Source organism: Callorhinus ursinus, unplaced genomic scaffold, assembly GCF_003265705.2.
Source record: "Callorhinus ursinus isolate GAN/ISIS: 27379988/994484 unplaced genomic scaffold, GSC_fseal_2.0 scaffold8, whole genome shotgun sequence".
Classification (NCBI taxonomy): Eukaryota; Metazoa; Chordata; class Mammalia; order Carnivora; family Otariidae; genus Callorhinus; species Callorhinus ursinus.
In genome coordinates, this window is record NW_027397070.1 from 72355808 (window position 1) to 72381189 (window position 25382).

Below are 25382 nucleotides of genomic sequence, written 5' to 3' on the forward strand. Positions count from 1 at the left end.
GGCTGGGTCAAGGGCAGGGTCAAGCAGGGGCTGGACGCTATGCTCCCCTCCCCTCCCACAGCCCCCACATCACCCCACCCCCGCCTTCCCCACCCCCGCTCTGCCTCTGATTCCAATCCACGGGCTTTCCAAGGGCTGCACAGCTCTGGAACCGGAAGCCGGGAGGGCAGGAAGGGGGCACTAACCCCTTATCTTGTCTGTGTTCGGGGCCTGGGAAACCAGTAGTTCCTCTCCTGCACCGGGACCAGCAGCCTATCCTCAGGGTCACTGCTATTTCTGCCAAAGGGGGGAGATAATTATAGCTCAGCTCTTGCCAGCTGGCCAAGCTCTGCCGCCGAGGGGCCTGGGGCGGGGCGGGGACGCCGGCCGGCCACCGACTGGCCCCACAGGCTGACCAGTGGCAGCTCCAGACCGGAGCAGCTGCAAGAGGCTGGACAGACCCAGGACTGCCTCTCCGGGGGGCCCAAGATCGGGCCAGCAGCACACTGGACCACTCCCACTGGACGACGCCACAGAGCCTGGCTTCACGGACCCAGGAAGGAGCCGGGTGAGGTCCCAGCTCAGGGCGACAGGGAGACACTCACTTCCCATTTGGGAATGAAGCTGCCAGAGCGGAGATTCACAGCCAGAGATGTGGGCAGAGAACTTGGCATGGGCAGGCGGACGGGTGGGCAGGTGGATGGGCAGACAGGTAGGCAGATGGGCGGGTGGATGGGTGGACACGGGCCAGGCAGAGCACACTGCATGGCCCTGGGCAAGGACGGGGGCTGTCCATCCCATTCACCTGGGACATGGGCTTTCAGTGCTAAAATGGGCACATTCCCAAGCAAACCAGGGTGGTCAGTGACCCCAGAAGACCCAGACCCCTCTGAACCTCATGTCTTGTCTGAAAGTTGGGGGTGGTGGGTGCTCGCAGAGACACCGCCAGTCCCTGGCGCTCCCAGCCCTTCCTCAGCGGCCTGGCCTGACCCGAGGGCTTCTGGACACCCATGGGTGAGGTCGGGAACTTGGCCAGTTCCCCCACAAAGCTGGGGTGCAAGTCTCTACAAATCTCCCCTGACAATGAGCCAAGCTCTGTCCCTTCAAAAGCAGCCGGCAGCCAGGGTTCTTGTCATTTCGCCGGGACTGAGGCCAGGTCACCAGCGAGCCCTCCTCAGAGGCCCCAGGGGTCCTGCTGAGGGCAGGTTTACGCAGGTGCAGCCAGGTTGAGACGGGAATGGAGTCTTAATCCAGTCAATTAGCCCAGGCCACAGCATTTGGTTATCCCCAGAGAACCGGCCCTTTTCTGAGCTCACTTGATCAGAAGGAATCTCTGCTCTGGCCCACGGTGCACGTGGGTCACCCCTCCAACTCAGAGCACACCATGTATTGGGCATCTACTGTGTGCAGGCCCCTCCAGGAAGGTTAGCGCATTATCTCCATCTTTATGGCATGCTAGATGGTTGGCACAGACCTCCACTCTACATGGGGGCCTGGAATTCGGGGTGAGTGGCCCACCTGGGTCTCCCTGTGGCCAGGGTCTAGGCTAGGGTCCACCCGCTCCCTTCTGCCTGGGGCTCTCAAGGCCAAGGTCCCCCCATTCTAGGGTACCCCCTACACCCAGCAGACACCCAGCCATCACCCTGACCTGCTGTTGTCCCATGTGCAGAGATGTGGGGGGTGTCTTTGGAGACGGCCGAGACAGTTCCCGGTCCCTGTGCCCCCAGCTCCAGGCAGGTGCCTGGGCAAGCCCAGTGAGCCAGCGGCCAGCCAGGGGGTGGCCCCCAGGGGTTCTCCTCTTGCTTAAGTCAGAAATTTGTGTTATCTGGGGAGCTGCCAGCCTGCTCCGGGCTGTGAGTGCTGGGCTGGGGGCAGCCGGCCCTTCCTGGGGACCCCTGCCCACTGGCCCTCACTCCACCCCCCAGCCTCCTGAGGGGGGCCGGCGTGGGCGTGGGCGTGCCCATGGCCTCCTGTCCCCTTCTCCAGCTGGCAGAAGGTGTAGCATGTGTCCTGTGGCCTCAGCACCCCCCCCCCCCCGCAACTTAATTCAGACAAAGCTGCTCAGGGGAGGGGGAGGGCAAACACCACCCAAGGCCACCAAGCCCTGTGGTGACAGCTTCCTCCACGGCCAGACTGTCCAGAGGCCACTGCCCCACCGTTGTAATGGAAACTTCTCAGCTGGCCTGTGAGCCACGGCGGCTCCGGTTCCCACTCTGCTCAAGGCTCCGATCGCCAGCGCACTGGGGGCCGGACCGGTGGGCGAGTTCACCCAGGGGTGCGGCACCTGCAGGAGCCCAGGTGGGCCGGGGCGGTGCCCGTGTGCACGTGTGTGTGCCCGTGCACGCACGGGGTCGGGGGGGCTGGGGGGGAGGCTGTGCCCGTATGTGGGGTGTGAACGGTGGGGCTCAGAGCTCCAGCCTCCGCAGGGTGAGGCCCTGACGTGGTTCCCCCACCTGCGCCAGCCCGGCAGCCCCTGGAGGAGGTGTCACCAGGACAGGTACGCAGGACGAGCCCGGGCGGTGGCTCTGCTCGATCAGGCTCCAGACGTGCCGGGTCAGGAGGAGACGCTCAGCTTCCCCCGGGCTACAGGACTGCCGGCAAGCTCCTCCACCCGCCGAGCCCCGGGGTCCTGTGGGTGAACAGGCACAGTGCAGGATGTGAGGGGTGACAGGGAGCAGGTGTGCGTGCCGAAGCGGCTGTCGGCCCCACAGTCACAGCTGAGGAAGGCCCCCTCCCCGCGCAGGGCTGCACTATCTGGGGGTCTCTGAGGGACCCCTGGCGAGGATGGAGACATACCAGCAGGCAGTGGGTGGCCGGTGGCATGGGGGTGGGCCCAGGGGTGAGCGGGACACAGAGGCGTGGTCAGCCTGGCCCGGGAGGAGGTGAGAGCTATGGCAGGACAGTTGGCCCCGCTGTCGGAAGCGGTGAGCTGGGCGGGAGCTGGGCAGGAGCTGGCCCGGCCTGCCTCGCACTATGCCTGGAGGCTGGTGGGAGCGGTGTGCAGAGCTGGGGCTGGGGGGCCCATGGGGGCGGGTGCTGGACTGCCGAGCTGGGCTGCAGAGGCTCAGCCTCGGTGGGCCAAACTCCATAGACGGTCAGGGCTCTTGTGGGTGCACGGCCTTGGTCGGCCCGCGCTTCTAGGAAGGAGGGCAGGAGAGCCTGAGGCTCCCTGCTCGGCACTCCAGACCCACCACGCCTGGAGCAGGAGCTCTGGGGAAGGCCCGGGGCAGGCCCTGCACCTCGGGCGCCCTTGGCCCACCTCTGACCGGCAGGCCCCGCCAGGCAGGCGCCCACCCAGAGACAATGCTGGGCAGGCTCGGGCTGCAGCGACCAGTGTCCCTACCCCCAGGGGAAGAGGGTGTCCCCTCAACAGAGGTGAGAGGCTGTTGGCGGAGAAGCCCTGCCCTTGGGGCGTGTCCTCCACGGGTAGGGGGGCGGTGGTGACACTCCACAGGCCCCAGGCCTGAGCTATTTTCTGCCCTTTATCACCCATCTGTCACAAGCGGCCTCAGAGTGGAGGGCACTCCAGTTACTGTTGCTGCTGGAGGCCCCGCGGCCTCCCCGCTCCCATGCAGGGCCCTGCCCTCGGCCGGCCAGCCAGGGGTGGAGGGGGGCACTGCCCGGCGGCTGGAGGGGGGCTGTGGAGGAGCCGGGGGGCGGGGCCGAGAGCAATCCTCGCCTCCCCGTGTGCGACGGGTGGGGAAACTGAGGCCCAAGACATCATGCTGTTGAGACAGACGCTGAGCCATAGGAAGACAGAGCCCAGGACTCAAGCCAGTGCTGGGCGTTGTTGGCAAAGGCCCCCACTTCCTCTCGGAGGAAATGACACTTAAGGGGAAGCTGGAGCCTGAGCAAGAGGCAGGGATGCAGCAAGGCAGGTGGGGCAGGGACGGTGGGTAGAGGGGAGGTGGGGGGAGACTAGCCGGCAGCAGGCGAGGACCCAGGCAAAGGCACATGGCCCCAGAAGGCCTGGGGCTCCCGAGGGCCGCCTGGGGGGAGGGCAACGTCCTCACAGGGGCGGAGGGGCCCCAGGCTCTCTGCCCAAGCAAAGCCACTCTCCCTGAGCGACCGTCCCAGGCTCCCTCTGAGCCCCTGGCACACAGCCGTGCTTGGCCACACCGAGCCCACGGAGGAAGTTGCTACTGTGATCCCTATTTTCAGCTGAGTAGACTGAGGCACAGAGAGCTTAGGAGGCCTGTCCAAGGTCACGCATGGTCACACAGGGTCCCCGATGAAGCTGGCGGGACCCACCGGGCTGCCTGCACCAGAGCCACAGACACTCACGGACACACTGCACACACCACACACACGTACACAGAGGCACATCACACTCAGACACACTCAGACACGGCACGCGCCCACATGCTGTGCGATCACACCCCCCACACTACACACTCCCATGTGCTCCACGTGCATGAGCACTCATGCCCATATGTACAAATAGCCGTGCACACTCGCATGTGTGTGCACACGCATGGACACACACTAAGGTGTATGTGCAGTCGCCCTCACACACACACAAGCACACACAGACATGCTCGCTCACATATGCATATGGACACGTGCTCACAGGCACACACCCACACACACGTGCACACTCATGCTCGCCCGCACACATGCGCTCGTGCTCACACTGTGCACACACGCTCACATGCACACACTCACGCTCACACACATGCACACCCGATGCTGTCCCCAGTCCCGAGCGGGAGGGCAAGGCACTGCTCTGCAAGCCTCACCAGGCCTGTTTCCTTACCTGAGAGGCCAGCAAGCCGCCCTCCCTGCCATGTCCCCCTCGCTGGGCTCGAGGCTCCTTCCCTGACTCTATTTGCAGTAAAAAGCTGACGCTGAGGAGGAGAAAACTGCTCCCTTTAGAAATAACTAAAGCCGCCCGGCTGCGGAGCGCGGATGTCATTACCAGGCTCTGCACAGCTGTGCTGTTGACGCCTGGTGGGGCCAAGGGCGCAGCCGCCCTGTCATCTCCCCGGGGAAGACTGTACGGGGGCCCTGCTCAACCCTCGAGGCCGTCCAGCTCTCAGGGGACCCTGACAGCACCATGCAGGGGACAGCGCGGACCCCCACCGTCAGCCCCGCTCTTAGCGCTGTGCTCAGGGGGCATCCTTGGAGGACAGAAGCCAGGGACGCTCCTCACAAAACCCAAACGTTCGCCATGTACAGAGAGGGCAGGGATGTCCACAAAGGACCCCAGACCAGGGAGCCCTGGAGGAGCCTGGGGCTGGAGATAAGGAGGGGCAGGTGACCCGCATGCCACCGCCCAACGCCTCTCATCATCCAGGGGGAGGGGCAGAGACTGCCCTGGTGTCCGAGTGGCCGGGGAAGCCCTGGGCTCAATTGCTCCACATGTTCACTGAAAAGGGTGGGCCCATCACCCCACCCCCAGGGCCCTCGAAGGACTAATGCTCAATGCCTGGCTTCACCTGCACGGGTGCCTGGCGCGGTCTGCGCCCACAGCAGGACCGGGGAGGTCTCAGAAGTCAGGAACCCTTCAAAGGCGAACAAGAATCCACCAAGAGGGGCTGCGTCAGGGAGGACGGATCACAGGCTCACGGGTGGACGTGGGGAGGCGCCACCTTACACCTAGAAAGTAAGCAGGTTAAACCTGGGACAGGGCAGGGCAGAGAGACGGAGACTAGAGATTCTAGGCTGGCCCCACCAGCTCCAGCCCCTCGCGGAGCCAGAGACCCTCTGGAGCAGCCTTCCCAGTCCCATGGAGCCCCAACAGTGCCCGGCCCTGGACCCCTTCCCTCACACCCCGGAGGCCCCCCAACATGGCCTCAAAACATGCACATGACGTAATAAAACGCACGCTTCCTGAGCACCTAGTACCGGAGGCTGGTTGTAAGTTACCGACGGCAGCCCCGTGGAATATGGCGCAACCGTGAGGGCTGATGATGGCGGACACTGGCCGCCGGGGAGGGTGCAGGGAGCACCGTGCTGGGAGCACCAGAAGGAAAGCCGTGTCTGCTCATGGGCAGGGCAGACAGACGTCTCCTCCGTCTACCAGTGCTGCTCGTACAATAAATAATGTCCCTGCTTCTTTTAGGACCATGTTCCAATAAATGAGGCCTACAGGGCGAGCCTTGAGCCCCGACTCCCGGCCAGAGACGCGACATCACACCAGGAAGAATGAAGAGGCCGCTCCCGGCTCGCCGATGCCCAGGGCGGGGAGGGTAAGGCTGGGTCCTGGACAAGACCCAACCCCAGGATCCCAAGGCCAATGCACCAGGGTCAGCCACCTGGGCTCCCGCTGGGGCCAGGGAAGGGGGAGCTGAGACAGGAGGCACGGTCCCTGTCCTTGCCCGAGCTGTGCTGGCCCCAGGAACCCCAGGAGAGAAAAATCACCAGGGTCGGGAGTTGGGGGTTGGTGGCTCTTTAAAGGTTTGGTCTGGCAGAGAGGGTTGGAGGCCCCTGGGGGGGACACGGCACGCCCAAAGGTGCAAGACCAGGGCCGAGGGCAGGGGTACAGCATGCAAGGGCAGAGAGAGTGGACCAGGAGCGAGCGCAGGTGAGGCAGAGAAAGCAGGAGCCATGGGGGGCTCCAGATGCTTCCCCAGCAAGGTCACTTTGCAGCCCAGGGAAGGGGGCATGCAAGTGGGGCAGGGTGGACAGAGGAGGGCCAGGCCAGGGCAAAGTGGGGACCAACTTCAGACCTGAGTCCCTACCTAGCCTCTGTACTCACTGCGAGGCTGGTGGCAGGCCACAGGCCCAGGCGTCCCACCAAGTGGAGGGGACAGCCCTGAGGTGGACCCAACCCCAGGACTAGGCGGGTCCCATGTCCCCCAGAAGGCCAGCAGTAAGCTCTGTGCGGCCAGCTCTCTCCCAGCCAGGAGCCATTCAAAACGGGTACTCAGCTCAGAACAGCCTGTTGTCCCCAATTTATAGGTGGGAACACTGAGGCTCAGAGCAGTCTAGCAACTCCACATTCCAAACAGCATGGTGGGAGGGCAGCCCCTGGGCGGGCACCTGTGTCCAGGCTCTGTCCCATCGCAGCGCAGGTCTCATGCTCAGATCCCTCACCGTGTCCACAGGTGAGTGACAGAGGCCCGCTGTGTGACACAAGCTGGGCACTGACCCCAGACAGCCCTGGCTCAGGGCCGGGCCTCCTCCCCGGCACCGGGTGTAGAGGAGCCCCGCGGGCCCAGTGCTCCGGGATCCGGTGAGGTTTTGTGCGGGCAGCGCACAGGAAAACGGCCCTCAGTGGATAGTCACGGTTATACCGTCATCATCATCATGACTGTTACAGACACCGTCGGGGTTGGCGGGGGCATGGTCCTGTGCGGCCACGAACACCGCCATCCATCGTGATGGCCCCGATGGCTCTGTTCCAGCCCCCACCACCCGGGAGCAGTCCCAGAGTCAGGCCGCCGGGCTGGGGCAGCAGGCGGGTCAGGTCCACGGGGGTCTCCACACCCCCGTCGGGTCCCCCACAGCGCGTCCCTCTGCATAAACCCAGAGGAGGCAGTGGGGATCCTGGCCCGGGCACCTTGTCTCCTGCCCCCTGGGGGCTCACTTCTGCTCACTTCCCTCTGCCTCCCACCCCTGCCCAGGAGGGCGACAGCAGGTGCCCCCCCTCCATCCTGAGGCGGAGCGGGCCGGGGTGCCGTAGCCACGGGGCCGAGCCACAGAGGACCTCGAGGCGTGTGCGGTTCCGGGAGCCCCTGGAGGTGACCGTCCACTGTAAGAGCGGAGTGCAGTGAGCAGGCGGGGGGCCAGGTGGGGCAGGGGGCCACATGTCCCAGGACCTCACAGAGAGCCATCTGGAGGGACCACGGCCACCTGTCCTGTCTGCACAGATAGGACCCCAATAAAACCCGGCCCACGGCTCAGGCTAGACAGAGTAACGGTCAACAAAACAGCCACTAGCAGTAAGAAAGCAAATCAGAGCTGCCCAAATCGCGACTGTCCTCTCGAGGGAAGGCCAGTGGGCAGTGTCCCCAGCACCCGCCCACCCTTCCCGCCAGCACTGGAAGCCTCCCACTGTCCCTCAGCTCCCCCCACACCTGCATCCCTCACTGCCCACCTCCTGAATTCTCCCAGCCCCAGCCGAGGTCCTGGGGTCCTCCTGCCCCAGAGCCCCTCCCCACCACCTGCCCTCTCCTCCCCTGGCCCCTTCACTCCCTGCCCATGGGACTGGCCCCTGTATCAGCTAGCCACGCCATGTAACAAATTACCACAGACTTAGAAGCTTCGAGCAGCCCACATTTATTATCGCAGTGACCCCGTGGGTCAGGGGTCTAGGCACGGCCTAGCTGGTCCTCTGCTCAGGTCTCCCAGGGCAGCTATCCAGGTGTGGGCCGGGGCAGCCTCTCAGCTGAGGCCTGGGGCCCTATTCCAAGCTCAGAGAGCTGTTGCAGACTTTGTTTCCTTGCAGCTGTAGAACCCACAGCGGAGCACCTCCAAGACCAGGAGCAGACCCTCCCTCTTTTTTTAAACAGCTTGCCTGATGAGGCCAGACCCACCCAAGATAATCTCCCTTTTGATGGACTCAGAGTCAACTGATTGGGGTTTGCCTCTCAGCTGCAGAATCCCTCCCGTTTTGCCTTCTTCTGTTGGGTAGAAGTCACAGGCCCCACAGTAAGGGGAGGGGACGACACTAGAGGGGTAGGAATCACGGGGGCATCTGAGATCCTGCCCACCACAGCCCGCAGGCAAGGTACTTCCTGAGACCTGCCGAGTGATGGGTAAAACTCCCACCCGGCACGTGTTAGCTCCTCCCTGGATGGCCCGCCCTAAACACCCAGCCCAGGCCTCAGCTCCTCTCCCAACAGCCTGTGCCACTCGCTAGGCTCCTCATACCTGCTCTTCGCGCCCGTTGCTTCCGGGTCCAGCGCTTGCCCCACAAGCACAGCTCAGCACTCCCCCAGGAGCTTCCCAGCAGCCCTGGAGACGACACCCAGCGGGCCGGGAATCAGGGCCCAGGCAGTCCAGGGGGTGGCCCGGGGCCCCCCAGTGCACGGTGGAGGATGGGCAGGAGCGAGGGTCTTGCCCAGCCCTCACCCAGTGCCAGCCCCTAGGGCCCTGCCCAGGGACCCCGGCAGGCCCCTCCCCCAAGCCACCACAGGGTCGCCACACCCACAGTCTCTAGAGCAGCACCCAGCCTCTCGGGCTCCCCAAGTTCTGGCAGCCGGGGCCTGAAGCCATGACGCAGGGTGGGACCTGCATGTGGCGCTGGGGCCGCTGGCCGGGGTGGGGGCATGGACCTCCCACCGGTGAAACGGGGCAGCTGTAACTGACTCGGCCTGTCTCAGGGAGCTCTGCGCGGCGGGCGTGAGCTGTGAGGTCCTGAGGGCACTGGGCAGGCTGAGGCAGTGTGCGCCCCCAGGCAGGGGGCCCTCCCCACCCAAGCCCACTCTCCCGTTCTCCTCCCCAGACATCGCCCGCAGGGAGCCCACCACCACCACCACCACCACCAGGGGTGAGTCTGAACCCTCGCCCCCACCCCCGCATGCCGTGCCCAGGCCACCCTTGCCGCACACCCCCCGCCCCCGGTGGCTCCAGCAGGGCCCCCCGCCCTGCCCCGTCAAGGCCACTCCCTCGGCCAGGGTCCCTGACACACACCATAGCCAGAGCAGCACCCCTCTGCGGTCACTCCCCCTTACTCCTTCCCCAAGGGAGGGTGCCAGGGCACAGCCGATGGGAGGCTCTTCCACAAGGAAGCCACCCAACACTGGCAGAGGCCCCAGGCAGGGAGGGGGGGTGCCCCATGCCCCCTGGGGACCATGGGCGGCACCCCCAGGACCCACTCCAAAGGAGCCCACCCTCAGGGTGAGCCTTGCTCTGTCTGCAGCCTCCCCACCAGCCCCGCAGGGAGGAGGGAGCCCCACAGGGTCCTCATGGTGGGGCTGGGCCTGCGGGCAGGGGTTCATCTGGGTCCCGCTCCGCCCCCAGCGCCCAGCCGGCCCAGGCCCCGAGGCGGCTCCCTGCTCCTGCGGCTGTCCGTGTGCGTCCTGCTGGTGCTGGCGCTGGGTCTGTACTATGGCCGACCCAAGCCCGTGGCGCTGGCCCTTGAGGACCTCCGGGCCCGGCTCCTGGTGCTCGCCCTGCGCCTGAGGCAAACGGCCCTCACCTGCTGGCGGGGCCTCCTGCAGCGCTGACGGAGGCCGGCCGGACGCTCCCCTCCACGCCTGGGGCCCCAGCTGTGCAGGGCAGGAAGGGGGTAGCCCCAGGTCAGGTGGAAGGGCTTCAAGCCGAGCCCGGCTCTGCGGCAGCACGTGACCCCGCCCCCTCCAACAGGGCCCCTCTTGCTGCACATGTTAGGGTCCACCATGAGGTTTTATTAGAAAGAGAATTCCACACAGGCTTCGGCCCTGAGAGCCCCCCAGACCCTCCCTCACCCCAGTGGGAACTCTCCGTACCCTTGGGCCAGGCCTGGATGTGGCCACACGGAGCCCTCTGAAGACAGCAACACTGGCCCTGTGTCCATGGGGCCCCTCAGAGGTGAAACTGGCCTTTGCTACTTCGGGCTGGCAGGGCCTGGACTTTGAAACCCCGTCGAGACAGGCGGGTCTGGCTGTCGGGGTGGGGTCCTCCCTCCTGAAACTACACACGGGGCAGGGGGCCTGGCATCTCCCCTTGTTTGTGGTGTTGGGGTGCCAACCTCTGAGCCCAGGTCTGACCGCTCCCCGGGGCCCCAAGGCCTCAGGGACCCTCTCATGCCCCGGGGGGACATACGTGCTGCCTCCCCCTCCTCAGCTGTCCACCTGGGAGTGGCTGAGAGGGAGCTTGCTCCGCCCGGACCCCGCCACCTTCAGAACACAGCCGCCCGTGCCGGGACCCCAGGCTGCGCCACGCACCAGCCACAGGGCCTGGGTGTCCCATGACTGTGTGCGGACAGTGTGCCACCGTGGGTGTTGCGAGGCCATGGGGAGACGTGGCAACAAACTCCAGGGCCCCCGCAGACCCTGCATGGAGGGGGACGCCTGAACAAAGCAGGGAGGCCCATGGGCAGACGCCAGGAGGGACTGCCAGGAAGATGCCATCTCCCCCAGCCACCTTCAGACAAGTGTCCACGGGATGGCCAGTGCTGTGCTGTCCCTTCCCGGGGTTATGCCCTGAGCGCCCGTCCACACTGCCTAAGCGGGGACACACTGAGTTTTTATTAAACCACACTGCCACCCCTTTTATTAGTCTGTGGGTTTTTACCCAAAGGAGGGATAGGGGACCAATTTCCTCTGCTAAAGCAGAGGTGGGGGCACAGAGAAGCCTTCCCTTCTAGGCCTCAGGGGCTGGGGTGGTGCTTTCCAGGGTTCGGGTTTGGGGAGCTCAGAGCAGGGAGCCCAGTGGAGAGGAGGTGCCTGTCTCCAGGAGCGGAAGCCTCCAAGGGGTCCCGGCGGGAGGTCCAGGCCCCGGCCCTCGCGGACCCTCCAGCTGGTTCTAGCGTGACCAGGGTGCGTACGGCCACCTCCGGCACCAGCCCAGCCCTCCCCCCAGGACCCCATCTCGTCTCACCCCCACCCCCGAAGAGGACAGGCAGGTTACTGCCCCATACTCGAGGCGGGAAAACTGAGGCTCAGAGAGGCTGGGTCTCATGCCCGAACCCGTGGGGCAGGCACAGTCCTCGGGCTCAGCCCCGTCCAGTCCCGGTCCCGTCTTGGGGAAGCCCTGCCACCAGGGCTCTCAGCCAAGGGCCGGCCAGTCTCTGCAAAGACGCTCAGCTCTGGAGGGTCCGCAGACCATGAGCCATGGCTTCGGGGAAGACGCTGCTCGGCAGGTGCACCACGACCCGGAGACGTCAGTCCTCGCACCTAGGGGCGCCATGGCAAGAACAGAGACCCCCAGAACAGGCGCACACATGAGGGCACAGCCACGGGAAGGCCCAGCCCTAATCCCGGCCAGTTTCTGAAGCTACAGGGACGAACACAGGCAGGTTTCTAAATCTTAGCCGCGGACGAAACCCAGAAGCCAGGAAGCCGAAGGCAGAGGAGGCAGGTGGGGACGGGCGGCCCAGCAACCACACCCAAGGCTCAGGACCTCTGTGTTTATTTTGACTTTGAGAAATAGATACACTTAAGTGGAAGAATCATTACTTTCAATTTCGTCAGAAGTAGAATGAAAACGAAGATGCGTCATCCAACAGCAGCCGGGAGAAGCAAGGCAGCACCGCAGAAGCGATCCTGTGGTCCCGTCTCGGGAAGCCCGGGGCCGGCCCCCGCCCCCGCCCCCTGCAGGGCACACAGCGCGGTCCCACTACCCTCTCCCAGGAAGCCCCCGGGGCACAGACATCTGGAGGTGCCGCCAGTCAGATAGGTCCATGCCAGCGACGAGCCCCGCTCTGCAGGTGACCCTTAGAGGTGCATGTGGACGCACATCTCTGCCAGCCTGAGCGAGGGGCACCCCACACCGGCTCCCAGCAACCCATGCATGGCAGCTGCGAAGGGCACACCCAAATCTGCTGTGGACCCTCAGGCTCCAGAAGTCCACGGCCTGACCCTGCTCGTCCTTCCCAGGGCCTGGCTGGTTGCTGCCAACAGACCGGAACTCTCCGGGGCCGGAGAGGATCCCCACAGCCTATGCGCAAGCACCTGGTGAGAGCAGATCTTGGGCCAACACAACTCCCCCAAGGACCGGCCAGCCGCTCTGCCTGGCGTTCTCGGCCAGGTCCTGGGGCCGGAGTGCCTCTGCAATGCCGGCCTTCACCCACCTGGCCCCGGTCTCCCCCACTGACAGGTGCCAGCTGGGCAGCGTCTGTACAGGCGACCTGCAGGCGCCCCTCCCTGGCCCAGGCTCCCTGCCCCACTCCGCACCTCGATCCAGACCCAGATCCACGGCCTCTGGAGACCCTGTGCCCCCCACGTGGGACACCAAAACAGCCTCTGGCAGCACAAGGCACGGACATGGGGAGCCAGGTCTCTCCTTTCCCGGAGGGTCAGCCCAGGAAACGGGAATGGCTCCCTGAGCCCGGGGGAAGGAGCACCCCACTCCTGGGCAGGACTCGGGGGACTATGTGCAGTTGCAGAAGCCGGGGAGCCCTGTGAAGAGGGGCATCCACAGCCAAGCAGCCCCAGGTTGCTCATCACTGAGCTCTAGGGTCCCATTTCACCCCCAACTCCTCTTCCTGACTCCGTGTGGATGGGGTCGTGTCCTTGGGGGCCTTGGTGCTTTGGACGCCATCAGATGGGAAGACAGCCCCTCCACTGAGGTGCCAGGGGTACTGGGGACATCCCAGTGGGCGAAGGTAGCAAGGAGCTGCTGTGTCCTCCCCCGCTCTGATCTCTGTTCACACCTTCCGGTGCACACACACTCACACGTATACGTTCACACTCACACTTGTGCACGCACACATTCCCACCCATACTCACACTTACGCATATGCACGCTCACGTGCACATACCCACATTCTTGTGCACACTCGTGTTCACACGCTCGTGCACATGCACACTCACACACAGCTTGCTCACACACTTGTATGTTTGTGCGTACGTGCACAAGCACACTCACACTTGTACATGTGTGCTCACATACAACTGCACACTCACATTCACACGCTCACACCTTCCCCATGCAGACTTCCACATGTGCACACTCATATCACACATACACTTCCACGCCCTCACATGCACTCACACACACATGCAGACACTCGCAGTGGCACCTGCCCCATCCCTCCCTCCATAGGAAGTGGGGCACCCCCCAGTCCATGTCCCCACCTCCGCACACTGTGCCCCTCCAGGCAGGGCCATGCGGGGCTCCCCCAGCCAGTCCTGGGGCACCAGGCACCAGCTCCCAGCTCTGACACCACAGCCACTTGCCAGGACGCCCGCACGGCCACCACCTGACTGCGGGCAACACCACTGGCCCTGTGCTTTGGATGCTGAGACCCGCCTGGCCACCTGGGGCCACAGTGCCTGAGCACAGGGGACTCAGCCCTGCGGTGGGGGTGGCGGAAGCGCGGGGCCAGAAGGCGGGCCACACAGGGCAGGGCAGCTCCTTTCTGCCATTGGCCCCCTGCTCCCAGGCCCCACACACTGCTCAGGAGCAAGGGACAAGACTGACAAGTGGCCATCGTGGGTTGGGGTCACTCTGGGGACATGGGCTGCTGCCACAGGACCGGGCACAGAATCACACCTGGGCAAGCAGATGGAGACAGCAGCCAGCTGAGGCATGACCTGCAAGCCCTATGGCCAGAGGCATCCAAGAGGGTGGGCGCCCCCCGCCCAGGCTCGCCCGGCCAGTGCCCCCGGGACAGGGGTGCTGCATGTGCATGAGGCCCGGAGGGGGTCCCGCGGTCTCTGTGTGTCCCTGTGTGAGGGCTGGCGCCCACCCTAGTCAACTGCCACACTCAAGGTGGGAATGGGGTGCTTGGGTGAGCGGGGTCACTCACGTCACACAGAGCCAAAGGGAAACATGCAAGGTGAGGGGCAAAGCGGGGCCAGGCAGAGTCCCCAGCTCCTCCCCTGGGTCGGGCCGTGAGCCCTGCGCGGGGTGGGGGGCATCCTAGATGACAGCGCTCTTCTCCTCCTGGAAGGAGGCACGGGGGGTCGGCCTGGCCAGGAGCAGCTCCTTCTCGTGGACCAGGTTGTCCAGCAGGTCCTCCTGGCGGTAGTTGTGGTAGACTTTCAGGAAAGCCAGGATGGTGATGGCCAGCCAGGCCAGCCACGAGGCCCAGAGGCCAAACTACACAGAGGGCAGAGGCGAGGTCAGGAGGCCAGCCAGACCCACCATCCACTGCCCGGTGCACCCACCCACCTGCCCCTGGGAAAGGTGGGACCCACGTTGGGGACCGGTCAGGGACTAGCCACGGGGCTCGCCATGGGGCCCACCATGGGGCCCACCTCGCCTCCTTCTTCACACAACCATCCCTCCTGGTATGTGGCAGCCAGGCCTCTGAACCCCAAGTTGGGCAATGCTTTCAGGGACTCTGACCACCCTCACCCCCAGGCAGCCAGGCCCGCCCGGCTCCATGGAGAGCCCATCTATAACACAGCCTCCTCCAGCCACTGGAACAAACTGACCTTTAGCTGCCGTTACCAAACAGCTGAAGGAGAAACAATTTAATCAGAACCAGGCCTGAGCCACATTAAACAGATTCTCATTGGAGGTTATTTATCACCAAACTCAGATCACACCTTTCTAATCTAATTGGCACAAATTAGGGCTGAAGCATTTTCCACTGAATTTTCGTGAAGGTGTCTCTAGCAGTTTCAGCTCATCTCAGCAAAGAACCTTCAGACCCACCGGATGTCCAGCCCCCTAGAGGGCTCCTCTCCGTCAGAGACCGGTCACTGGCCAACGTGAGCCCTGAGAGGAGGGTCTGGGGTCCAGAAACGGACCTGGAGGCCAGCAAGCCCTGCTCAGTGCTGGAAGGAGCCCGCCCCACCTGGGCACCCCTCACCAGTGACATCTGCCTGGACACAGATGCAGATTTGGGGAAACAGCCCTTACTGACCACTAACAAATCCTGACACAGCTGCATCCCAGCAAACGGGGTCCCCAGAGATGTACCTGGAGGGCAGGGGACGAAGCTCACACAAGGGTAGGGCAGGGAGGAGCTGTCCCCCCAAAGCCGTTGGGGGTGGGCTCCTCCAAATTCACAGGCTGGATCTCCCCACACCCTTCCTCAGACACCGCATCAGCTTCCCCTGGCCAGGGAATAACCGCGAGCCCTCCAGCATTTACCAGAGCGTGCTCACTTGGTGCCAGGAGTCCAAGCTCCCTGCCTTGGCTGCAGACCCAGGATCAGATGCCTAGTGTCCTTTCCACCTGGCACAGAGCCACTCCCTCAGCCCCTGGACCTCACGTCTGCAGTTAGCTCACCTGGCCCCTCCTCCTAGGATGCCCCATACCTCACCTCTCTCCACATCCACCTGCAAGAGCCCCCACTAAGTCTCTGAAACCCAGGAATACCCCACTCACTCAGCTGTATCTCCTCTGCCTGGCACCATCCTCAGCCTCCCCTGGATGAGGGCTTTGGGAGGCAGGCTGTGCACTCACTGAACGTTCAGCAGTGAATGGACCCCTCCCCAACAATGCATGCTTCCCCGTCTACCTGGCAGCCCCTCCCACCAGAAGAGCCCCCCTACCTGGACAGCTCCCTTCCCACCAGAACAGCCCTGCCTACAGGGGCAGCGCCTCCTACCTGGCAGCCCCTCCCACCAGAACGACCACGCCTACCTGGGCAGCCCCACCTGCTGGCAGCCCCTCCCACCAGAACAACCACGCCTACCCGCCAGCCCCGCCTGCTGGCAGCCCCTCCCACCAAAACGACCACGCCTACCTGGGCAGCCCCTCCCACCAGAACGACCACGCCTACCTGGGCAGCCCCGCCTACCTGGCAGCGCCCCTCCTACCAGAACAGCCCCGCCTATCTAGCCCCTCTGCCTACCTGGGCGATGGCAAACTGGTCATAGAAGGCAGAGTTGTCCACGCTCAGCTCCAAATTGATGTCCTGGAGCTCTTCACAGCTGAAACAGCAAGACACAGGGTGGCAGGTGACGCTGGGACACGGAGCACAGGGAGAGACATGCAGCACCCCCAAACGGTGAGGCAGCTCTCCGGGCCCCAAAGGCCTCACCCCTGACCCCCCCAACCAAAAGCTTCTGCTCGCGTTCCTCCCCATCCCTCCCCATCCCTCCCCATCCCCATAGCCGCCTTCCGAACCCCCCAGGAGCAGACTCAGCTCAGTACTCTGCGGCCCACCTCCAAAGCAGCACAGGGTGGGATCTCCTGGGCCTTGCCCTGCGGTCACATCAGGCCTCCAGGACCCGGAGCGCACTGGGCCTCCATCCCCTAGCCCGGATCCACCCCCCGCCCCCGGCGGTGCAGGGGCCCTGCTCCCATGTGAAGGGGGCGCTGACGTCAAGGGGGCAGGTCCAGGGGAAGGCCCTGGCCAGGTGTGCACAGGTGGGAGCCCCAGGCAGGAGGAGCAAAACCTCGGGCTGGGCTCGGAATGGGATTCATGCCCAGGGCGTCGCCTGGGGGCAGTAGGGGGGGCGGGGCCCAGGCCCACCTGTGGGGCACAGTGCCCTTCTCGGTGATGGCATCACACCACATGGTGAAGCCCACGCTCACGATGGTGCTGGCAATGAAGACGAGGAAGACCACAGAGGCGCTGACCAGGAGGTTCAGAAAGGCATAGAGGAAGGAGCTTCAGCAAAGGACAAAAGAGGACAGTCACCTTGAGTCACTACCAACACCCCAGCGGTGCCAGGAGACAGCGGGGGCTGGGCCCGGCTGGGGCAAGGGGGCCATGCAGGGCCGCCGGGGCCACTTTCACCTCCCTCACTGCCCCTCACCCCGAAGTCCCATCCCGGCCTCCCAGAGGCCTGGAGGGAGAGCGCTTGTCAGCACGGCCTTACAGAGGGGAGGCAGGGCCGAGATCTGACCCCAGGGATGCTTGCAGCGCATCGGCACTCTTCCTGGGCCATTCCCCCACTCGGCTGCCCTGAGGCCCTGTGCCCTCACGGCCATCAACACCACTGGCCTGGACCTGCATCAGGAGCTTGAGGAGTGACCCCGCTCGCATCTCTCAACGGAAGCCTAAAAGGCCCAGCTGTGACCGGGGTGGGGCACAGGAGGCAGGGCCACAAGGATGGAGCTCGGTCCGGGTCCGCACAGACCTGGCCCCACTAGGGGCTCCTCCATCCTCCGTCCGAGGGGCCGGCCCAAGGAGACCATGGCAGTGACCCCCGCTCCTGGGCTCCTGACTGGGCTCAACCGGTGTGGACCCAGCAGGGGACTGGCAGTGGAAATTCTCCTTCCAGGCCCCTGCTGGGGATGCCCCCGGTCAGCTGTCCCTCTACCAAAGGTCAGCAGCCCCTCCAGGCGGCCGCTTCCACCCAAGCCTCCCCTACGTGGTCCCCGTGACCAGAGGAGGTGACAGGGCCACTGCAGGGCCCACACCTGGCCCACATCCTCGTCTCTGCCAACCGCCCTCCTCAGGTTATCCTCACTTGGGTGAGCCATCCGTTTCCAGCGGGGACCCTGATGGCAAAATCCACCTGGCCCTGGGCGCTCTGAATAAGAGGTCGCGGCCTAGAGTCATAAAGAGGGGTACGTGATGGCCCACCCCACCTCCGAAGTCGTCACCAGACCGAGCAGGCTGTCATATCCGGCCCACCTCTTTCCCAGCTGCGTGACCTGCAGCAAGTTGCCCTCTGGGCCTCAATTTCTCCCTCTGTTAATTGGGGAGCAGGAGCCCCCCCCCACAGGGTCATTGTGGAAACTACGGGAGCTTATGTGGGCAAGGGACAGACAGCGATAACCGCAGGGGTGTGGCTCCCTCCCCAGGACAGGCCTCCACCCATTGCTGGAACCCTGACCTGCCGGGCCCGAGCTGCATGCATGCGTGGGGCTGGGCCTGTGGCCACAGGACATGGAAGTGTGGGTGGGGGGCAGGAAGCGTGGGGGCAGGGTCAGCAACCAGATACCTGGAGACTGGGCCGGGGGCAGCTGTGCCCCCTGCAGTCAGCATGGGGCTAGACAGTGTTCAGGGGAGTCCACTCCCTGGAGCTAATGCTCTAAGGAAAGCAGAGTTTACCCAGAGCCTACACCCCAACTTTGGATGCCCCCCAACTCCAGCCGAGGAGAGCGGGGTGGTCCCAGGATGACCAGGACGGAGCTTCCACAGGCAAAGCAAAGAAGCTGCCTGCCCTCAGCACCGAAGGCCAGATCACGGGGACAGCGGCTCCCTGGGTGCCCTCCACCTGCCCGCAGCCTTCCACTGTCCCACCAGGCACCCTGCCCAGCAGGTGCCCAGCATCCTGGATGAGCAGCCGCTGCCCCCAGGAGACCCTCCTAGAGGGAGGAAGGATGGCCAGGGTGCAGAGGACATGCTGACCGGGCAACCACCAACCTCAACTCCTGCCCCCTCTCATGGGAGCAGGCGGCATGCCCCACATTCTGTACTTAATTCTAGAGAGGCACACCAGCGGCTTGCTGTTCCCTGTGTGGCCAGAAGCCCCCTCGGGGAACCCCCTGAGACGCACCCCCCCACGCCCATCCCGACACCTGCCCCTCCCGCCCTCAGCGGGGTTTGCAACACAACCTCCCATAGCCAGAAAACCCGACTGTGCAGACGCCAGCCGCATCCCTATTACACAGGCACGATTTGGGGTTCTCCTCCCATGACAGGAACATGGCCTCCCCATCCCATGCCCCCCAACAGCCTCCTCCTACTTCCCCAAGTCCATTTCTGGTCCGTGGAACCTGCCTGGGCTTCACAGAGTTTTGAAGAATTGGGAGTGTCCAGAGCCTCAGTGGGCCCGGCCCCCAGAGTGCCCAATGCCACCCCCTCCCCACTCCCCAAGGACCCAGAGGGCAGCGACCAAACAACCAGGATGGCCGGCACACACAGGGTTAACTCCATCTTTCTCGCTGCCTCTCAGGGTGCCGGCCTGGATGTGCCGTCTCCATGGTGACCGCTATCCCGGGAAGCCCTGGGAGCGATTTGTAAGCTAGGGGACACGTGTGGGCAGACAGATGGGTTGTTTTGACCCGGCGCTGCCCAGCTGTCAATCACAAACCCATCAACGGCAAACCGCGACCACCTGCACACTCCAAGGGCTCAGCACACTCAGGCCTGTGACCCACCCTCAGGTCGCCCATGCGCCCCAGCCGGAAGCACCCCAGGAAGCCACAGGTGCCAGAGTCGCACACCCATTCCTTTTGCCCTGTCTACGCCTGGGCACAAGCTGTCCGAGCCCCCACTTTGCCCATGGACACACCCTGGAGGGAGCTAGAACCACAGACAAGGTCTGTCCCAGGCGCTGAGGACCCAGCCGTGAGCCCGTCACACAGACCAAAGGGTCGGGCTCTGCCCTCGCTCTTGGCCGGGCTCCTGGCTGGTCTCTGCAGCCGGACTCAAGAGAATTAGTGGGTAGGGCCCTCTAGAACTCCAAGTCGGACAGCCGCGCCGATGTCCCTGACGGGCTGGACACCCTGAGGGCCCTCACCATCCCTCAAGCTCGCTCTAACAGTCCTTCTGAGCCTCCTGTCTGTCCCGAGTCCCCACTGACCCAGCACTTGCCTGCCTGCTCCACGAGGCCTGCCCAGCAGGGGAGCTGGGATTGGCTTCTCCGGGTTCCCATCTTGCCTACGGCTGCAGAAGGCAGGCCCAACCTTTGTGGGGGCTCAGGACTTGCTGACACAGCCAGCCTGCAGGGTTGACCCCTCGGCCAGACTGTGGACCTGCAGACCTCTGGGCTGGGGAAGGGGGGGCGGTCGGCGGGGGTGGGCTGTGAGGCAGCATACCTCACATGCAGGCACTTTTCTGTCTTCATTCAACAAACACTAATTTGTGACTCCCAAGCTCAGCCCTGAGCACGCAGAGAGAAATGAGGTGCACGCCCGCCTTGGGTTCATCCAGCCCAGGGTCCCCTCAGATGGTGGGCCACCCCAGATATCCAGGGGAGCTCTGGCCCAGTCCTACCACTAGACCAAGATGAAGGGTCGGCACCTGGACAGATGGCACAGCTGGCTGGCTGCCTAGTGCATCTTGTCCCTATAAGACAACTGGCCTCGGGGTGTTCAGGATGTGGAAGCAGCTCTCTGGGTAGCTCTCTGGGTAGGGCCTGGCCTCCATGGCTCAGTGATGCAGGATCCCGGAGCCCCAAGAGACCCCTAGAGACTGGGAGCAGAGCAGCAAGAGCTGAGAGGCCCAGAGCCTTCAAGAAAGGAGTCCTGATCATTTCGCACAAATTGGGCAGCAAATCTGGGGAGCTCAGTAACAGTGGTTTCTGTCCTCTCATCTTAAGGCTGTAAGATGTGGTCTCTTCAGGAGATTTGTCTTATAGGGACAAGGTGGAGTGATGGGCCTGAGCTGATGGCCAAACCATGGCCCCTGCACGGCCTGTGCCACTGCCCTCAGCTTCCCAGACCGAAGGGACCTCAGCTACACTATGCTGCTGACTGTCCATCCCTTTCCTCAGACCTTGTCTCACATTTGGAGATGCTTCCCTGCCCCAATCTGCACAGAGACACTGATCAGACTTGACAATGTGCACGCAATGTGACAACATCTCAAACACCTCCTGGGGACACCAGCCACTGTTGTGGGAAGGAGGAGGCCTGTGGCAGGGCAGGATGGCCCCCTGACCAGCCTGGGCTCACCCTAGGCTGAGCCCCAGCGCCACAGCACCTGGAGGCCCCCCAGGCTGACACGTGCCTTCTTGCAGACCCTCAATCCAGAACCTTGGTGCAGTGTGCCGAACTGTGCCCACGACAACACGTGTCCGAGGCTGCACCCCAGGACAGGTGCATGTGACCTTAACTGGGGATGGGGTCTTTGCAGGTGTCATTCAGCTGAAGATCTCAGGATGAGGTCATCCTGAATTTAGGGTGGGCCCTAAATCCAATGACTGGTGTCTTTATAAGAAGAGGGGAAGAAACGGAGAGGGGAGAGGCCACATGAAGACAGAGACTGTGATAAGAGTGACAAAGTCCCAAGCCAAGGAATGTCAAGGGTTGTAGGCAGGTACCAGGAGCAAGCCTAGAAAGGATTCTCCCTCCCAAGGGAACCCACCCTGCCAACACCTTCATCTCCAACTTCTGGCCTCCAGGACTGTGGCAGAATAAATTGTTTGTGGCGCTTTGTGAGAGAAGCCCCGGAAACTCATGCACGTGCGTTGCTGGACTTCACCCCCTCTGGGGGTTTCAGTCCCCGCGCTGGGCTGTTCCGGTCCTCTTCACACTGCCACCCTGTTAATCCCCTCTGTCCATGCCCAGGCCAGGCTGAGGGCTCTCAGGAGTCCCCATCTGACCCTCCAACCCACTGAGACCGCAGAGCAATAGCTTATCTCTCAGGTCCCCAAAAGAAGAGAAAAGCCCCCTAAAAAATACCAACAAATAATGGATGGGGGCATGGGTGGGGCAGGGTTTGGGAGAAGGCCGGATTTCCCCTGTGGATGTGAGGCCAGCAAGGGCCAGGAGCGGGTGTGGGTGGGTCCACAGAAGGTCCCAGGGATAGAGGCGCATGGCAGGCTACAAGCTGAGGACCCCGGGTGAAGCACATCCCTCTCTCACAGAACTGTGCCAGAGTGGGGAAAGGTGAAGAGGAACACAGAGACCAGGAGGCAGGGAAGCCGCCTGCACATGCTGCTCCCTGTCTTGCATTCCCAGCCAAGCCCGTGGGCCTAGAGAGGTTCCCGCTGGCCTCTGCCCCACCCTCATCATCCTTCCCATGGTGGGGATGAGGGGAGGACTCCCCAGTTGGCCTTGTCAGCCACCTGCCTGGCCTGATCCCTCCCCTGCACCTGGAGGAGTGCGGGGGCGCAGACCCGCTAGGGGCTGTCCGCGGCACCCATGCCTGAGCCTGAGCCAGCAAGCCAGGGAGGGCCCGGGTCCGCTCAGAGATGACAATGCAATATTTGCATCCCAAGGGCGGGGGTGGTCAATGCCCAAAGCGGGAGGTGATGCGCACTTGGGATGGAAAGTACTGGCCTTGTACAGAGCGCGGGAGACCCTCATGGTCCGCGGGGTTCTGCGTAGACAAAGGGCAGTTTGCATGGAGGCAGTGAGCACCAAGGGTTGATATTCTTGGGCCTCTGAGCTCCCCACCCACGCCGGGAAGAGGGTGGGACTCATGCTCCTCCCTGGGGGAGGACGGCCTGGGGGCGCTGCGGGCTCGGAACGGACTCCGTGCCCGGCCTGAGGGCTGTGTCTGATGGGGCAGGGCGGCCGCCAGGCCCCCACTTACCCCTCGTGTCCCTTGCAGAGGAAGAAGAGCGTGCGCCAGGCGTGCGCGGCGGCGAGCAGCAGCGAGAGGAGGCTGGCGAGCAGGCTGAAGCGGCAGGCGGCCGGCGGGCCCCACTCCTGCACCGTGAAGCGCTCGCGCTCCTGCACCGTCAGGTTGGCGCTCAGCCACATGCCCTCGGTGAAGAGCAGGCAGCGGCCGCGGAAGTCGTGGCCGTTCTCGGACAGCGGCACCACCACCACGAAGCTGAAGAGGAAGGCCAGGAAGTAGCAGACGCACTGCGCGAAGAGGAAATTGTTGAGCGCCATGGCTCGCCCAGACGCGCCGAGGAAGCGGCGGGCGGAGGCCGCGGGGCCCGGCAGGCGGCGCGGGGCGCTGGGCGCGGGCCGGGCAGGGCCGCGCGGGAGGCTGCGCAGTGGCGGCGCCGACGGGCCCTGCGCGCCCCGCCCGGGACGCGTGCGCAGCGGCCGAGCGCGGGCGGCGCCTGCGGTCAGCACCGCGGACAGCTCCCGGAGGGCGGGCCGGGCCAGGCCGCCGGCCGCGGGGGACCACGCGGGGTGTGAGCTGGGGAAGGGATGCACCCATGGAGGCGCGGAAGGGGAACGAGAGTGTGGCTAGGTCGGCGTATGGAGAGCCGACTCTGCCATTAACGGTAGCAGGAGCGGCCCGTGTAGCTTCACCTAGGTTGCCTCTGTCCCCCGTCCCCCATGAGCCTGAAGGAAAGGAGAGACTGAGAGGTCCAGGAGGGACGTGTCCAGGAGGCCCACGGTGCTGGGCGGGAGCGAGGTTGCAGCCCAGGCTGGAATGATTATTTTGCGGGGAGGGACGTGTCCAGGAGGCCCACGGTGCTGGGCGGGAGTGAGGTTGCAGCCCAGGCTGGAATGATTATTTTGCGGGGCTCTGGAGTGCGAGGCGTTGGGGAGAAAAGACAGAGAGTGGAGGAGTTGGGGTCAACGGGAAGGCGGAGGTCATCTGTGGAGAGATGGGGGTGGGCGCAGGGAGGAGGGAGCAGTCTGTGAGCTATTTGCGCTTCTCTCCAGCACCGCACCCTCAGAGGGGACATCTGTTATACTGCCTGACACAAGCAGGGCCCTGGGTTGATATTTGTAAGATAAATAATGGATGCCCCGAGCACCTCATTAAGACAGACTTTGCTGAGATGGAATCTGCTGATGCATTAATTAATAGAATTAATGCCTTGTCTAGTTCCCTTAAAGACTAAGTCACGTTTGGTCCAATTCCCAGTGAGGAAACTCTAGCATTGCTCCTCCTAAAAGAAATTGCCAACTGGTTTAAAATTACATCAGCATTTTTGTTGCAAGCACTAAAAAACCTTTTTGTTTTATTGCCAAAGTAATACATGCCTTTTTTTTAAGTCAAGCAGTATAGATATAAATTAAGTAAAAAGTGTCCTTCCCATTCCCCCCCCCATACACACCACCCTGCCACACTATCAGGGGTAACCACATTTCTAGACATTTTGCTAAGCGCCTAAACACACACACACACCCACACACACAATTTACACAAATACTTCCTACTATACATACCATCTTGTAGGTTGATTCTTGTATTCAGCAATACATCATGGATGTTATTCCCAGCCTGCACATTCAGATCTATTTTATTCTGCTTAATAACTGCATAACGCTCCATAATAATGATGATTCCACCCTTGCCTAACAATTCCTCTTTGAATGGATGTTTAATTCTTCAATATTTGCTATTTCAAATACTGTCGAGGGAACATCCTTATGCATATGTGCACTTGTGCAGGTATTTCTTATAAAGGAAATCCTTAGAAGAGGAATTACTACATCATAGGTTGATGCACATGCTAAGTGTTGACAAAATTTGCCAAACTGGTCTCTAAACATGTTGCACAAATTCACTTTCATACCCATGTCACAGACACCTTCTCCAAAACTGAGAAATATCCATTGTTTTAAAATTCCATCAGTCTTGCATGGAAAACAGCATCTCATTGATTGTAAACTTGGATTCTCCTTATCATGAGCTTGAACATCCTTTCTTATGCTTGCTGCCATTCGTAATAAATCTCCTGTGAGTGGCACCTTCTGTTTGTAGTCCCTTCAAAGCACACACTAAAGACCACCCATGGGTCTGAGACAGCAACCCTTTTCTCGGATAATTCACTTGGAGCTTCTGCTACTATTGAGACGCCCAATTCAACTAAAGGAAGCCCACTTAAGAAATTCAGCATCTACACACCCATACACATCCTTGGGCAAGAGTGGACACCCCATCCATCCATTATCCAGTGGGTTGATGAGTTTGAACATATCTGGAGGTGTTAGACTTGAGGGTTTTGCCAAAACTGAAAAGACCATGCCAATGAAGAAGGAAGTGACTGACAGGAAAACTATAGAATAAGCTGGAAAGATTATTAAATTTCTACCATCTTAAAAGGCACAAGACCCTGGTATTTTTAAAGATGAGCTCTGGGGCGCCTGGGTGGCTCAGTTGTTAAGCGTCTGCCTTCGGCGCAGGTCATGATCCCAGGGTCCTGGGATCGAGCCTCGCATCGGGTTCCCTGCTCTGTGGGAAGCCTGCTTCTCCCTCTCCCACTCCCCTTGCTTGTGTTCTGTCTCTCGCTGTGTCTCTCTCTGTCAAATAAATATATAAAATCTTAAAAAAATAAATAAATAAAAATAAAGATGAGTTCTATTTAACCTTCAAAAGTCAGGGAATTCCCTTGCTATTGAAATAACTCTGATGTATTAAAAAAATACAG

At 62.5% G+C, this 25382-nt stretch overlaps 2 protein-coding genes across 4 annotated transcripts; one reads left to right on the forward strand and one right to left on the reverse strand.

The window, feature by feature from the left end:
• The first annotated feature begins 348 nt into the window (after nt 1–348).
• On the forward strand, nt 349–11290 carry CUNH14orf180 (chromosome unknown C14orf180 homolog). 3 transcript variants are annotated; one of them, XM_073895970.1, is made up of 5 exons: nt 349–547; nt 6044–6170; nt 7548–7677; nt 9371–9415; nt 9889–11286. In XM_073895970.1, the coding sequence occupies exons 2-5, from the start codon at nt 6060–6062 to the stop codon at nt 10092–10094; spliced, it is 492 nt and encodes a 163-aa protein (XP_073752071.1). In that variant the 5' UTR covers nt 349–547; nt 6044–6059; the 3' UTR covers nt 10095–11286. The 3 variants fall into 3 exon arrangements, with proteins under 3 accessions (XP_073752071.1, XP_073752073.1, XP_073752072.1); XM_073895972.1 differs by having other exon boundaries at nt 7551–7677; nt 9889–11285; XM_073895971.1 differs by lacking the exon at nt 349–547 and adding an exon at nt 2166–2277 and having other exon boundaries at nt 9889–11290.
• Nucleotides 11291–11963: 673 nt separating this feature from the next.
• Nucleotides 11964–23020, reverse strand: TMEM179 (transmembrane protein 179). The gene is made up of 4 exons (XM_025869192.2): nt 22631–23020; nt 16946–17083; nt 16322–16400; nt 11964–14613 (listed from the first exon to the last, which is right to left on the reverse strand). The coding sequence occupies exons 1-4, from the start codon at nt 22933–22935 to the stop codon at nt 14434–14436; spliced, it is 702 nt and encodes a 233-aa protein (XP_025724977.1). The 5' UTR covers nt 22936–23020; the 3' UTR covers nt 11964–14433.
• Between the last annotated feature and the right edge of the window lie 2362 nt (nt 23021–25382).